The sequence below is a fragment of the Rhea pennata genome, chromosome 2, assembly GCF_028389875.1.
Source record: "Rhea pennata isolate bPtePen1 chromosome 2, bPtePen1.pri, whole genome shotgun sequence".
Lineage (NCBI taxonomy): Eukaryota > Metazoa > Chordata > Aves > Rheiformes > Rheidae > Rhea > Rhea pennata.
The window spans coordinates 31,662,113-31,678,587 of record NC_084664.1 but is presented as its reverse complement, the minus strand read 5'-3'; the positions used below and the strand labels follow the sequence as shown (position 1 = coordinate 31,678,587).

At 34.2% G+C, this 16,475-nt stretch overlaps 1 protein-coding gene across 6 annotated transcripts in view; it reads left to right on the top strand.

Moving 5' to 3' along the window:
• The window catches only part of DGKB (diacylglycerol kinase beta), a 323,266-nt gene extending 307,128 nt beyond the window's left edge, over positions 1-16,138 (top strand). For all 6 annotated transcript variants that reach the window (XM_062567785.1, XM_062567783.1, XM_062567787.1 and 3 more), the window contains 3 exons: positions 4,563-4,683; positions 6,732-6,792; positions 15,736-16,138. In XM_062567785.1, coding sequence (XP_062423769.1) covers positions 4,563-4,683; positions 6,732-6,792; positions 15,736-15,843 — 290 coding nt within the window. In that variant the 3' untranslated portion in view covers positions 15,844-16,138. The remainder of the gene's footprint in view (positions 1-4,562; positions 4,684-6,731; positions 6,793-15,735) is intronic.
• Positions 16,139-16,475: the final 337 nt, after the last annotated feature.

The window sequence follows — 16,475 nt, the reverse complement described above, 5'->3', positions numbered from 1 at the left end:
TCACATCGTGCTTCTTTCCACCTCCTACTCCATTTTGTTTCCTTGCTTTATCTTCACAGATGAATTCCAAATGTGTTACTCTATTGTGAATTCACTTTGAATATTGAAGTGTTTAGCTAATGCCAAGCTAAAGGATAATGTAAACTCTTCAGTGAGAAACTTCAAGGTTTCCAAGCGTGTTTATGACTAGGGAGAGTACTATAAAGGGCTCATATTCGCATGCAGTGCTTCGTGTGCCACTTCTGCGCCTTTCTATCTGGACTTCTTTTCCTCCCACTGCCCGATGGGAGGAAACGGGCAGGCGTCTCCCTGGTGACTTTATCCAGCCATGTGGAATGAGTGCAAGGGGTCAGATGCCCCTCTGCATGCTAGTCACCAGTTGCTGACATCTGCCTCCCTTGTGAGAGCTGGCTTTGTTTACTGATGGGGCTAATATGAGGAGACACGTGAAGTAGCTTGGTTTATGGAAGAGGGCAGGAGAGGCAATGTGCTGTGAAAACATTCCCACACACTCTAACAGCTCATTCACATGGAAAACAAGTGAGAGCCTTCAGCTCTTTCACAGAGCTTGCAGTAGAACAAGCTGACTCCAGAACCCAAAGGCATCAGTCAAAAATCACTTTCCTCATACACTAATACCAAGATACTCTCCACCTTTAGGCAACTAAATGACATGGCTGGATTGAAAAGCTGCTCAGTATCTGATAGCTGCAACTATTCACTCTTAGCAACTATACTCTTGAAAATCTGATCTTCAGTCTCCTAAACCTACACCACCTAAAACTGGTTATAAAAGATGAAGCATGCACTGAAGCAGGTAGAAATTTTTATTAGTGCATTTACCACTCGATTGTTTTATCTATAGACTAAAATCTATATAATGCCAAAGAACTGCAACATACCTTAAAAAATTGCATTTATTGCTATATAGTATGGTAGAGACGTACACAGACAAGCACAAGAGCATGTAATTTTAGGGGATTACTTGGGGACTCCAAAAGAATTATAAAGGAATTATGTCCCAAACACAATTAGGAAGTCCATGTTAAAGCCTGTTCTAAGCAATACCTGATGTTTAATGAAAAGCAACATTTATTATTCTCAATAAAAATGTGTAAGATCTATAAAAACATAATAAGAACAGTCTCACTAAGTCAACCCACAAGTCCATGTAGCTCAGTCTGACCTCTAACACCAGCCAGTTTTGTATCATTATAAATAAAGAAGACAAAATTACAGTGATTCTTCCACTAAGATACCCTCCCAGATATGTGTCAATTTGTGATTTGGGGAATTTCTGAAGTCCAATATGGCTAGTTTCAGTAGTTTCATGAATTTGCCTAATTTTTAACTCATCTAAACTTTTCAGCATCTGTAGTATCCTGTGATGATCCTGAAATGATGGATTCCAGGTTTAACTACATATTACATTAAAAGTATTTCCTGCTTGTTCTAAAAGCACTGTGATGCTCCCTTTTTGGCATTTTGAGAAATAAGGAATAGTCTTGGCTGGGGAGTCCTAGTCTCATTTCATTTTATATAGAAACTGAACCATATTTGTTACCATGTTTGTTGCTCTTTTCTCAATAATTTCCAGTTATTTTATATCTTTCTGTGGATGAGTGGACCAGAGCTACAGATAATTTACTGCATGGTGTTACCAATCACAATATTGAATTTTGATCACCACTGAGCATTGAGTTAATATTTTCATAGAAGTAGCCAGAATAACTTCAGAATTAATTTCTGCATGACAATATTAACTTAAAGCCCATCATAACATATATACAAAAAATTATATCTACACACACATACACACACATACATATCTCTGCATATACATATATATGGAGAGCAAGAAAGAGAACAGTTTACCTCTACTTCCACTCATTGGAATTAGGTTACTATTATTGGTTTCTTGCCTTTTTATTGCTCTGTCACTCAGTTTTGTGAAATTCCTTTGCAACTTTTTTTAATTGGCTTTTGTCTTTTCTTTCCTGAATCGTCAGCAACTCACTATCTACTCCTATTTCAAAGTTATTTAGGGGAACATGTTGAGCACTAAGGAGCCCAGCACAGATCCTTCTGAGAAACTAGTGATAACCTTCCACCACAGTGAAGAGTGACTTTCCTTTTCATATCTTTTAACTTAAAAGAGGAATTGACCTCTTTTAAGAGCGCTTAGTTTCTTTCAGAGTCTTTGGTAAGGACCTTTTATGAACAATCGATTCATTGATGTCTTGACCCTTTATACTGAACTAAAGTACCCATATCCATGTAACAGCTTTGAAAAATTGCGCTAAAATATACACTCACTTTTCTACTTTTGCTCACTCCAAGCTTTTATCAAAGTCAACAGAGTTGAATCATTTGTTGAAATGTATGTTGGCTATGTAGATCCATGCAGGTCAAATATATTAGCTAGGGCAGGAGCAAAAATTAACCCTAAGTTAATTGCATGTTACATTTGCTTTAGTCCTAATTGATTTTGAAGGAAGTTTATGTTTAAGTTAAGTTTGCTGCTAAAAATATTCATATTTGGCCTAAAATAACCCAACTTTGGGAATGTGCCATTGCAAATGCGAAGTTTTTTAAAAGGCTTGACTTCTTTTGGTATATAAGAGCATTGTTCAGTTCTATCTTCCAGTGTTTAACATACCGTATTTTTGGAGATATGTGATGAGGATCAAAGGGCAGGATTTGGCCCTTAGTTAACTGCTGTCACTGGCACTAATCTCACAGCAATTGAAAAATGAGGCATCAAATTTATATCATTGCAAATGTCAGTATTCTGAGTCTTGCATATGTTGCCTGAGCTGTCAGTAATAAAAATCTGTTCTTAATTATTCTCCCATTTTTAAAAATAATAATTTTCTAATAACCCGGTGAATAGGAATTTGATGTTTTCTTTGGCTAGAAACATTTTAATGATTTAGTACATCTATAAAAGTCTGTGTGCTTTTATAATTTAAAAGCTTTTACAAATGAGTAGGACTTTCCAAATTAAATCTCTATGGATATCAGGAAAATCTGATGTTTAAATCTGAGTGAAGATTCAAAGGGTATGAATAATTTCAAGGAAAATATTTTAAAAGAATGCCATCCTTTAAACAAACAATTCAGCAGAAAGTCAAACATATAAAATTAGGCTTACATGTGTTATAGTCATGCAAACTATTAAAAAGCATATTTAAAATCTATCATATTATATATTTTAATTTATTGTCCATGTTATTGTTTTCTGTAATAGGAAAAACTGGGTTTATTTTTGCTTCATTTATATTATATGAAAATGATTTCACCCTGATGAGAAAATTAAAATAGCAAGTAATACTAAGAAAACCTAATAGAAAGGAAGACATTGGATAGCATCAGTCTTTCTGGATGGAAGCAGAATAATCCAGACCATAAATTCTATTTGCTTTTAATACTTCATTTTTTTCCTATAACAGTACTTCTTTCATTTAATTACTTTCATTCAAAGCCCAAAGAAGTGAACAGAAAAGACTCCCTTTGAAACTTTGGGCTTGCCTCAAAGATATGATAATTAGCATGAAATTCTACCTTCATTAAAGGTTGGAGGGTTTAAAATATACAAAGAGTAATGTGCTCTTTTTCTTTTGTTCTTCAGTGTAATGATAGAGTAACATTTTAGCTCATCTCTGCTTCACCAAGTAGCATATCTTTCATAAACATGGATATTACCAGCTAGTCTATAAAACACACATAATATAGTGCTAAGAAATTGTTTCTTCGCTTTGTCCATCTGGTCTTGGCAACATATACTTAAACTGGAGCATGTAGAATATTTTATACAAAACATCTTAGCTGGTTCTGAATAAGATTTCATTACCTTTGTTGGTTGCTTCTCAAAACAGACTGCTATATTACTGTTCAGGTTTCTGGTTGTATCTCTGTTCACATCTGAAATTCTAGATAGAATTTGTCCTTGCTCCTTGCAGTCAAACAAACTAACATTTATTTTGCCAGAAGCACTTTGTTTTTAAAATATTTTTAGAAGTTTAGTGCCAAAATGCTATGTAATCAAAAAGCAATGTAAAACAAAAATATGTAAGTGGCTGCAAACAGGCACTCCAAAGTTCAAAAAAGCTAGATGAATAGTTGCTGATACAAGTTTAATTCTGCACTTTTTGGAATGAATCTGTGCACTTATTGAGGCAAAAATTCGGTGCAAAAAATAATAAAAATAATAAATAGTCATGTCATAAAGATCATGAAGGAGTCTTTCTTGTTTTCTCTCATAACAAAATTCTTAGTTTTGTATGTATGTATTAAAATAAATCAGGAAGAGTATTACTGTATTGTAGAATCATTTTGGTCAGGATATTTTAGAATGGTGTGATGACAGGCCCACATGTGCCCAGCCTGAAAGCTGCAATCACTGCTTAGGAATCATCACCTTAATCACTTTTGCAGTTCTGTTCACTTCATCTTTTGTCTTTCATCATCTGAAAAAAAATTTTACTAGTTAAGATGACCACTGTCAAAATCATTTCTAGACAAAATAATTTTTCTAATGGAACAATTTTCAACTCTTTCAGATCTAAGTGACCAACTTATGGAAGTTGTTGGTCTGGAAGGAGCTATGGAGATGGGTCAGATATATACAGGCCTGAAAAGTGCTGGAAAACGGCTTGCCCAGTGCTCATCTGTTGTCATCAGGTACTGGCGTCTCTAATATGGCAGTAATATGGCATACAATGAACAGTAATGTTGCATACAGTACCGGTTCATTTTGGTGGTTTAATAGTCAGGAGTACATGAAAGTATTATTGTTATATTAATAGTAGTAATTTAAAACAATAAAGAATATTTATTCTATTCATATTCTCTGCCCTTATGTTTTCCTTCCTTTAAAGGTGTCAAAAAGCTAGAAAGAGGGTGTTTATATTAAGGCTTCATCTGTATTCAACTCTCATTTCATCTTTTGAGGAAAAAATATCAAGCAGTTGGAGCAAAAGAGTAGGGCATGAACATGTTATATTTTAGTATTGATATAGACTCTAAGCAATTTTGAGCAAAAAGTCATTTAACATCACTTTAACAAATTTTAACCCATTTCTAATGCATTCCTCACCAAGGAATAGTAGCATGTAATTAGTATTTGTAAAGCATATTTTTGATCCTTAGTAGTCAAAGTACTCTGTGTCTAATTTATTTGTTATTTACAGAACACTGACAAGTCACTATTAATAAATGCATTGGCATGTGTAAGCTATGAACAGTGGAGCACACTAATTTAGTTGTATTTTATCATTTACTAAGCTAAAAGTGACGAGAGTTACAGTAAAGGAAATATAGGAAAGCTGTTAAGGAAAAAAAAATCATTCTAACTTTTGGATTAGATAAGCATGGGAAAGAGAGAGACAAAAATTTTCAGGACTGGTAGGAGCGGGGATTTACAACATTTTAGCTCTTCCTCTGTGATCCTGTTTTTCTTTTGTAAAATTAAATGTTGTACATCAAAATATTATTATTAAGAGCTATTAATATATGTTTTCAAATTTTATTTCAATGTATGTTTTCAAAATTTTAATAGAATCATAAGCTATAAATTAAAGTCTAAGAAGCCTAAATGAGGCATAAAGTAAGGTAATTATTGAAGAGCATTAATCAAAACTTTAATAAAATAAGTAGGATTTCTAAAGGACCTAGTGTACTTTTGAAAATCTCCTGAAGAACTGGGTGATATTCAAAGTATTTTGTCATGTAGATAAAGAAGAGAAATGAGAATGCTTCCTGCCAACCTTCTTTGGATACCAAGAGATTGCAGGACCACCAATGTAGCTGTCTCAAGCTATGAAGTGAAGGCTCATTGCACATTCTTTGCTTCATCTACATATGCCCATAGGTGACAATGATTAAGCTCACAAACTCTCAGGGTCCAAGCCAGAATTTCTACTGACATCATGAGTGCTCAACTGATTCTTTTTTCTTCAATTATTTAGTCTGTGTTATTTCCAATAGGTCTGAATGGAAACCATTATAGCACAAAAATATAGGGTTGTAAGAGACCCCAAAAGATAATCCTTTCGTTTTCCTTTCTAATTATCTGTACTTTACTCAATGTGGTTCCAAAAGTGTACATGGATATATAAATGGATACTTGATGTTAAGTGATGCTTGATGTTAAAATCAGTGCCTCTTTACTAACAATTTGAATTTATAACATGGTAAGTTAAAGGCTCTGAATATAATTGTCACATGTTATGAGAATGTTCTGTCTAACCTGGAGTTAGACAAAAGTATGAAAACATCTTTTATGGTTCTAGCAAACACTGATCATAGAGATAAGGTATATTTCCTATTTCCTTCATAGCATTCAATCTAAGTTACCAAAAATAGCAGAGGTTTCTTTATCTTTTCAGTTAATAAAGTTTATGCCTGAAGGGTTGTTTTTGCATAATTCACTCTTTATTTCACAAATTAGAGACTATTCTCCCATGAGAGAATAGCATATTACTAACAAGATGTGTGAATGTTTGCTATGTTTTTGTTTTGTATGTTGAAAATGAAGCTAAGGCTTGCTTATGCTTCCTACTAGGAGAGTTACTTTTACTGGCATGTTTCACCATACCAGAAATTATACAGAATCTTAGGGTAAATCAGGATTATATGGGTCTATGCCATCATACATATGTCTCTTTAATACTTAAATTTATCAGTTTTGTCTAGTTATTTTACTTATGTAATGAAATATATTACTTTAGGACCAGCAAGTCTCTGCCTATGCAGATAGATGGGGAACCTTGGATGCAGACCCCTTGCACAGTAAGTATACTCTTATCTCTGAGAAGGGTGCTGAACAAAAATGGTAATTCAGAAACTTTCTTTATAGCACTATTTTCATTTCAGTCAGAAGCATTTACTGATTTATTTATTTTTGCTTCTTAAGTGACAGAAACAGAATATTTGTGATTAAAAAGACAACCATTGTCATCAATATTAACTTAATTTACTTAAGTAGCATCTTCACACAGCATTATTATATAGTTCACACCCACTGCATTTTTAATTAGTCATGCTGTTCTTTTCCGCAGGTTGGGATAGAGTAAAAAGATGGGCATTATTATGATATCATTTATTTCAAACTTTGGAAAATGCTTAGGGAGTACAGTCCCAGTATCCTGTTATCTAGTGTCATCTTTTTTTTTGTGTGTGTGTGTGATGAACTATCACGTTTATACTATTGATTGCTGAGGAAGACCTGATATTAGTTATGGTGCTAAAATGTATGTGACTAATAACTCTTATAAAATTTAGGAAGACTTTCCATTTACCTTAGAGAGCGCATAGCAAGAACATTTTGTTTAAAGCTGGTTTTGAATGTGCTGATTGAATCATTCAAGATAAATAATAGTTAAAAACCCTTATTGTATAAAGGAGAAGGGAAGGAAATTAATCCCTTATGTTATGATGTTTCTGTGCCCACATGTATGAAATGAGGGCAAGTAAACAGGAGGGACACATCTATTCCTCTAAATAGTATAGAATGGGGAGGAGGTTGCTCAGAGCAGTTTCTTTGAATAACTCTTAATAGACAAAAAAAATAAGGTGTAGCTCTAAAAACACTCCATTAGTATCTCTCTCCAATAAGTCTCTCAGTGATGTGTATCCTAGACCAGAGGCTGAAGAGAACATAAAATCAAAACACATCTTTAAGTATAGCCAACTGTGTAGCCAGGTATTTGAACCTGTAAGAGCTCAGATTTCATAAAAAATATGGAGAACAATATGAGAGTCATGAGTTTTTTTCTTCTCTGCAGATATAATCAGTGTTGTCCCAGAATTACCTGCAAGTGAATGAGCAATTACTAATATTTAAATGGAGAAAATCTTGACAACCAGATAAAGAAATGTAGGACTTTTGTTTCTTAAGAAATATATGAGAGTTTTTTTCCTTTTTCCCTCCCTATCTCTTAGGAAGTCTCTTTCCCTAGCTCTTACAACGAACTGAGGCCCGTGTATAGAGCTGCCAGCACTCATACATCATGCACTGTGATGTGGTGACAAGATACTCATGCTAGCTCTGGACTCACATTTTTATATGTAGGCTACTGGGGGAAGGTGCGTATTAGTATAGGCTAATGTTAGCTTATATTAATAGGATAGTAGTTGAAATAACCCATATTTCATTTTGGCACAGTGATCTCACGAACTCAGTGAGCTGAGTAGCCCCTTTGGGATGGATCTGTAGACTGCGAGTTGTGCTTAGGTAATGATGTGTGCCAATCACATATCTAAACCCTGCTGAGGGATAAGATTGAGAATATCCACAGTTATCAGGTATATTGAGGTACTGGCTCTTGTGAATGTTTCTGTAAAGTGTGAGGAACCTAAAGATCTTACACAGGAGTTGTGGATTACACTCTGGTGTAGCATTTATCTTCAAATTAGGTGTCCTGATGCTGAGTTCCTGGCATCTGTGAGACCATTTTGGATTCAGGTCTATAGTCTCTCAGTCCCTACTGGCTTAGTAGAACCTCTTTGGAAACAAGAGAAGCTACTTATAACTTCAGTGTCACCTGAGTTCTGTAGTTCTTGCGGATATAAAAATTACAGAGACTGGAGTGAAAAAGAAATTCATTCTAACAGCAAGTATTGATTCAACTCTGTCCCAAGGTACAAGTGGTTAAACTCAGAAGTCTTCTTCTGTTTTGCATTTAGATTTTTCAAGTCGTTTTTCAAGAAATCTAGTTTGTCCTGATCAAAATTCTCCTGCTTGATTCCATTAAGCAGACTAAGAAAAACAAGTTCTGTATCAAATCCCTGTTATGTATGGGTTGACATCAGCAAACGCAGGCTTTGAAGTTTATTTCCTGTTGATGTGAGAATGCAATCAACAAGCTCAACTCTGCTACTTCTCCGTTGTGACTGGAAAAAGTGTTACACAAACAGCACACGTGCTGCTAATAGCTGTTCCTTCTCAAACATTTAGAAACTATGTTCCCAAAAATGACAGAGTAGACTGAAAAATATTGCGGAATGTAATAGATAATACAGTGATCCCCTAGAAGCTGTGTGATTTGTGATTTTTCTTCCTGTGATTTGCTTTAGTACTCAAAAATATACTCTGTGCTTCATTTACTGTCTTTTACCATCTTCTATTGCACATGCCACTAGCATCCCTAAACGAGAGCAGAAGTGCATTTTTGCTGGTTCTGTGCATACTTAAAAACATAAATGGCCCTGCTCTAGACATCTTGCCATCCAGAATTTTCAGTATGTTGAACATACGCAGACTGCAGTGTCTGACAAAGTCACTCTGCTCTGGTATAATAAGATGCATAATCTGAATGTCAAATTGTATTGTTTTCACTGTTTTTTATAGAAGAGTCTTTGGGAGAAGGAAAGATGATAATGTTAATGTTATGTTAAACATCTTGTCTGATTAGCTGAAGAGGAAATTCTATCAGAGCTCTCCCAGACAAATATAGCAACATGAAAGATATCTACAGTTTCACCTGATCTCCAAACAGGTCATTAATAGCAATGAAACTTCAAAGACTTCAAGTTAATCTGATAAACTTCTAGCTTCACCTATCAGATTTTTTTTTTGAAAAATAATCTTTGCATTTAAGCACATAAATTATTAGTATTGTTTTGAAAAATCTATAAAGATATTCTGTCTTAATCAGAAATAACTGTGATTTCAGTTCTTTCATCTGTGTCTGACTTGGTTGGCATCATGTCTGAAAGAGTCTCAAGCTGCTAGCATCACCAGACTGGAAGTGGAAGGTAGATGTGTTTATAGAATATGAAAGGATATTGCCTGAATGAAGGAATGAAACTAGGGAGAGCCATTATAATGGACCGCAGAAACAGAGTTTCATAGACATCCAAAAGAAAACATATAACATATGTCTAATAGTGTTTTTAGAATCATTTACTGAAAGGTAAATTTTTAGTAAGCCATTTAATGAACCATTTAATGAACCTCAGACATAAAATTTTAGAATATTATAATTTGTATGTACTTGAAAATATGTTTGGAATGAATGGATGGTTTCTTTCTAGCCTTTCCTTCAGTCCCTGAAGATGTGATGAACCTGAGCACAGAGGGCCTACTGAAATCCTACCTTTCTAGTTAAGTCCAGAGAGAAACAAGAGCTAAAATCAAAAAACTATATTCATGATATGGCAGGGCTGTGTGAGAAAGCTAATATGAAGAGCCACAGATTTGCTTTCATGTAGCTCCATTGGCTCCCACACGCCATAGATGGCATGAGGAATCTGCAGCTGTTTTCTCGCCTGTCAGTCTGTAAAGTATCCTCTTTCCATGTCAGTGAATGTAATGAGATTTTTTGGACAGCTTTTTAAAAAGTGGGAAATGAGACTTTTGTATCTTTCTCGAGGGCAAAGAGGAACTGGGTCCTTGCTACACTGGCTGATGTTAGTAGAATATTAGGCAGTTGTTACGCAGTTAAGCTGTAAGTAGATATGTAGAAAAAGTTTTTAGTGTTATTATAAAAAGCTGTATCTTTCCCCCCTCTTTTGAGTAAGAATGTGCATACATTTCTGTTTCTAGGCCAGAGTGCTCTTCTGAGGTTCTAACAATTTATTGTGTAGCTGGGCATTATTTTTTGTGCTCACAGGTACACTGCACATTAATTAGTTTTGTTTACCTATGCATATTTTTTCTTAATTTCACAACAGTAGTTTTTGTAATTGACAAAGCAATTTACTGCATGTGTGCTTTCTGCACCCCAGACAAATATGTTAACGTGTAATGTACCTTTCTTTCCAGTTCAGATTGTTAAGAAAAGAATTAGTTGTGACTAATTGCCAATTAATTTGCAGTGGTTTAAGGGGGAAGGGGGAAAAAACAATTGCACCTACTAATTAAAATTTAAAATATTCCAAAGTGTCATCTTTAGGTGTCTGTGGAATACATAATTTCCATTTTTGTTCAGCACTGGATCTGTAACAACCCTGAGCTTGACAGCTCTATTAATTTAAAACCTCAGTGATACCTATTAGTACAAAACATGAAAAAAATGCCATTAATCATTTATTTTAATTTTGCAGCTCTGTCATTTTCTCAGTATGTTTAAAAATTATGATGACACCATAATGTTTTCCAATCTACCTGTGTGAAGGGGAAGCGGATCACACTACTTAGGAGAGAGGCTAGAGTATATTATTAGAGCTTAATTAATGCCAAACTGATTAGATTTGATTGCACTTTGCACAATAATATTGTTAAGAAATTTACTTAAAAGATGTGTTGCATAATGCTATATTTAAAACCGCCAGTCCAGATCTGAAAGATTTGACCAAATGCCACATAATACAAGTCACAGGTTAATTTTTTTCTTCCAGTACTGCCTACAATCTATATTATTCCCTTCATGGTACCCTGTACAGCACTTGATCACCTACCTATAGGAAGTTAAAAGTATCTGGCACTCCTGTGATACGGAGGTGTTGCATCCATCCATTTCCCATGAAAGAAAGGTGCAGCATATGGGCATCTCAGCTACGGGAATTCCTCCTACCATCAAACCTACCAACAGCCAAGCCCTGCTGGTAAAAACAGAACGAAGTGGCCATGAACTACCGGCTCCAACTTAATATGTTTTTATCTTTCAGTTTATCCTTCTCTCCTTAAAATACAGAAATAATACTATTTTTGTGTAATATTGATTGAAATATTATGAGCAGAATTGATTATCTCTGTTTTCAATTTTCTGGTGTAATTTAGCATTCCAGTTAGCACCTGTATTTAGAACACCATATTTTGTATTAATATGAAGCACTTAAGCATTCTGTGAAGTGAGGAGCACATATGCAACCAGCATATATTGTAGAAAAATGAACACAAAAGGAAAACTGATTGGTCTAAAAGATATAGTTATTACTTTCAAATTATTAACGCTCAGTGCATTTTATTTACTGAATGCATTGTATTAATGTGACTTCACGGCACAGTTTGAAAACCTGACTTGCTCTGAAACAAATAAATGTCCATTTTATGCTTTTATAAACATTTTTAATATCACAGACTCTGGCTTCTCCTTTATTAGAAAATTTCCTGTCTTCAAATAGGGAGCAATTACCGTCTATACCTTTAAGAATTATGCTCTTTTTTTAATTGCATCTAGTCTTCCTTCCCACAAATCTATCATTAGATACACTTACTTTCTAATACTGCAAAAGTGATTTTAAAATTGCAAATGCAGTATTTTTCTGCTAAATCTATTTACTAGATATACCAGTCCTGTAAATTTCTGTGATCATGAACACATAGAATAAAATCTTGGCTTCAGCTAGTGAATGGGAGTTTTGCCATTGGCTTCAACAGCTTGAGTTTAACCTATAATGTTGCACATAGAGCTTTCAACAAAAAATCATGACATCTTAGCAATTCATTTGGCTATTTACTTTCCTCCTAAATGTAATTTTGTTATTTCTATATTTTTGATGTTTTTTAAATATAAATTTGTGCCATATAAAATTTTTGCCTGTTTTTTCCTCCAACCGCACTTCAATCTCTCCCCTAAATTTAAGAGCACTCTCCTTATTTTCTGTAAGCCATTCCATATTTTCAATAAAACTGAGTAAATGTTCCCCAAAATTATTTTCACAGAACTCCACAGTATTTTGCAGGACTCTGTCAGGGTATCATCAGTTACTAAAAATAAGTTAGCTTAGGGTTGAGCTTTTGGGTTTTTTTTTCTGAGCAACTTGTTTTTTTTATATATCTTTTGTTTTGAGTCAAGTTTTAAACACAGGTTCACCTAGGGAAAAAGGAAAAACAAAAAAGCTAGTGCATCTCATTTAAAGCTTTTAAAATTATGTTTCTGATACAGAAGACGTAAGGTTGCTTGCTGAACGAGGGAAACGAAGTGAATGGTAAAAATTATTTTTTAGCTACCTCATGTACACAAACACAGAGTCTACACAGAGCTCTAAGTAGCCTCAGTAAGATACCATTTTTTCTTTTTGACTTAACTAGATTTTGATTACTCAGAACTAAAGATTTTTATTTTTTTTTGTCCATTTCAGTTTCCCACGCAGCACTCTTAAGTCTTCAGTGCTACTTCCCTTCTTTTGATCTGCAACACTATTTCTCTTTTGGACACCTTAGTGCTGAAAGTGTGTACCTTCACTTTTCAGTTATCCCCTAAACTCACAGCACTAACTCCAGTACTGCAGCTAGTATGGAAAGAGAAGCAGAAGTGAGAATCCAGCACAGAAACACAGTGCTTGAGAGTCTTGAGAAAGATAAAATTAGCATATTTCAGGCAAGGTGCTGCTATGGTCCAGTAAAGACAGCGTGTACTACAATTGTACTGATCTCTCTTTTATCACCCGAATATCAGGATTTTTAGCTCTATTTTTCCAGCAAGAAATTAAAAGAATCAATGGTTATCATTGTTAACCAATGTAATGCTAACTTATGCTACCAAGGATACATAAAATATGTACTTCAAGTTTACATCTTATTTTTATATTTTCAGAACATAATGTACACTTGAAACTAGTGGAACTGTGCCAATTTGCAGGAGTTGAAAATATGCCTCAGAGAAATGTATATAGGACTCCATTCTCATGTGCATGAGTGGTTAATCATGTTCAGGCATCTTAGCTGATCTCAGCTGATAGGATACAACATACTGAAGAGGTCATGGTCTCTGAAACAGATGGCTCAAGCCAAAAAAGAACATTACAAATGATAAATATTTTCTCAATATGTAATTGCACTTATCCTCAGCAGCACTGAACAGCCCCAATCCAACACGCAATCTGTATGAGGTCTCAGGATTACTTCACCTCTTCATGCTAAAGCCATCTTTTGTGCTTTGCTCTTTTCTTCATTTGAAGAATTACAATGATTTACCTCTGACAGGAAATTCTGAGGACGTTCCTATTCCCTCAACATGGCCAAATCTTGCAATATGCTGAGCCCTCATGCATCTCGAAGAATTTACTCTCAGCAGCTGCACATTACTTTAGTATTGATCCTTCGGCTCTGGTTGATGTCATCACTATCTCTGAGCCCCAGAGTGCGTCTTATGAAGGATGTGAAAGTTACAGAAATCCTTGAGGATTTCCAGGACCAGATCATCAGCTGGTATAAAGTGACATCAATGGAATGATGCCAATTTATCCCAATTACAGTTTTGGCTTCCATAGTGGTGCCTGAAGCAGAATTTCTTGTGAGAAAATATGTTTATGCCAATCTTTGGAAGCAGGACTTATTTTCTGTGTGAATGTAATCTAGGTTGCCAAAAATGATATACTAAATTTGATGCTAATGAACAGTGTTGACAAAAAGAGGTCATATATGAAATATGAGGCTAATGAACTAAGGTGGCATGGAAATGAACATTTGGAGAATAAAGTAAAGGCTATAATACAGTTAAATAAACCCACTCGTTCTGTTGAGATTTTTATGTTTCTGTCTCTTTAGACTGTAAAGTAAATTTCTACCCCAAGAAATGTCCTGATCTATATTTTAATGAGCCTCTCCACGTGACATACATTTTTTTGTTTCATTACTATTAGTGAATGACAAGTGAAGGATATTCATTTTAACTTGAAAATGTCAGGTATGCACTTTAAGAGATATATTTTTCCAGTTTTTAATGAGGTGGTGTTTCTTTTTGAAAGAAATACCCATCTCTGATGTGGGTACTATGCAGGTGACAACTGATATTTAATAAGTGATGGTTCTTGTATTAGTCGTAGTTCACTAAAGAAAATGTCTCGGATTGCTTTTGAAAAACTCTTAGCGTCACTAGCCCAAAGGCAAGATGTGACCTTTTTATTACATAATGAGAATCATTTATTATCTTACAATGTATCTTAAAGTCACAGACAAAATGCCACTTTGATAATTGCTTTCAATTAGCTTTGAGCATAGCATACATTCATAAAATGTCTTCTCTAATTTAGACTTGAATTAGAGAAAATTGCAGACATAATCTACTTTAAGGTTGTCTCATTTAAGGTGATTCGTAGTTTTATATCAAAGAAATCAAAATGGGTGGCTTTAGAGCAGTCTTGCAAAGTATTTTAAATAGGCTTTTCAATATTTGAGTCTATTATATTACCAATTAATTAACAAATTAGAATGCTAGTTCATCATTCTTGACCTTTTTTGTGTGTTAATTTTTGACTTTCATTCATAATGGTTATTTTGAAATTAAGCAGTCGCTTACATTAGAAGAGAAGTACAGCTTGATTAGCTTTATAAATAAAGCATACAAAGACGCAGCTTATATCTTAATAGTAGGCAACAACTTGCTCTGTCAGCATGTATGTCCTTTCCAGCTTTTAAATTATTATTCACCTTGTAGATATGTAAAATATTCAACAGCTAGCAATAAAACTCACACTCAAAAAGTAAGATCACCTACTGGTATGTATTTCATTGCATATGATTAATAATATTGATTGCCAGTAATTTAAAGTATTTGTGGTAACAATGATTATACATAGATTGGCTTACTACATATGTAGTATCATTCATAAAAAATACAGTATGTGTACATATATATACCATATGTGTATATATATGTATATATTCATAAAAATACAGTATGTACATGTTTATGTATAAAAAATAAATAAAAAATCTTTCATCTTTGATTAAATGAAGATGGTTCAGGAATCATATTTAAAGATTGTTCAGGCATTTTGGATATTTGAATGTAGGAGCTGAACTAGTTCTGGGAATAACTCTATTTTTCTTCTTTCTTCCCCCAGATAAAAATAACCCACAAGAACCAAGCACCTATGTTGATGGGACCACCTCCAAAAACTGGTCTTTTCTCATCTATCATCAAAAGAACAAGGAACCACAGCAAGGAATAAACCTATGTAGCTTAGTTTTTAGAAAACTAATTAGCTGTGTTGGGCTTTGGAATATTTATGCTGGAAATCTTTCAAGAATTTTAGAATATCTTCCACTTGCAAAATCATGGATTTTGGTTTAACAGTTTCTGTGACTGAGCTAATGTAAAACTATGCTATTAGAAAAAATTATTGTCACAGTTTTGTAGGCATTTTGCATGAAGAAAGCAGATGTTTACATAAAGTGATACGGCATATTTTTTGTTGCATGCATTACCATTTACTAATTTTTGCGATAATTCTGCCATGGAATATGGGAAGAGAATGCCATGGGTAATTTGATTTTCTCTATATAATTCCATTTATATTTTTTTCTACTACAATGATCGTATGCCACAGTTTCAATAATCTCTCTTGAATCAAATGTCTTCAGTAACTGATTGGACCTATTTCAGAGTAAAGTTTATTACAGATCTCATTAATCTGTACTTTTAGTTTAGCATTTTTTTCTACCCTGAGAATGTTTTTCTTCAGCTAAGTATTAAAATCTTGTATCTTATTCTGCTAACTCTTATGTATATGAGTAATTGTACCTGCAGAAAACACCTAATTGAACTCCCATGTGTGCAGTATTCAAGTGACCATGATTACTC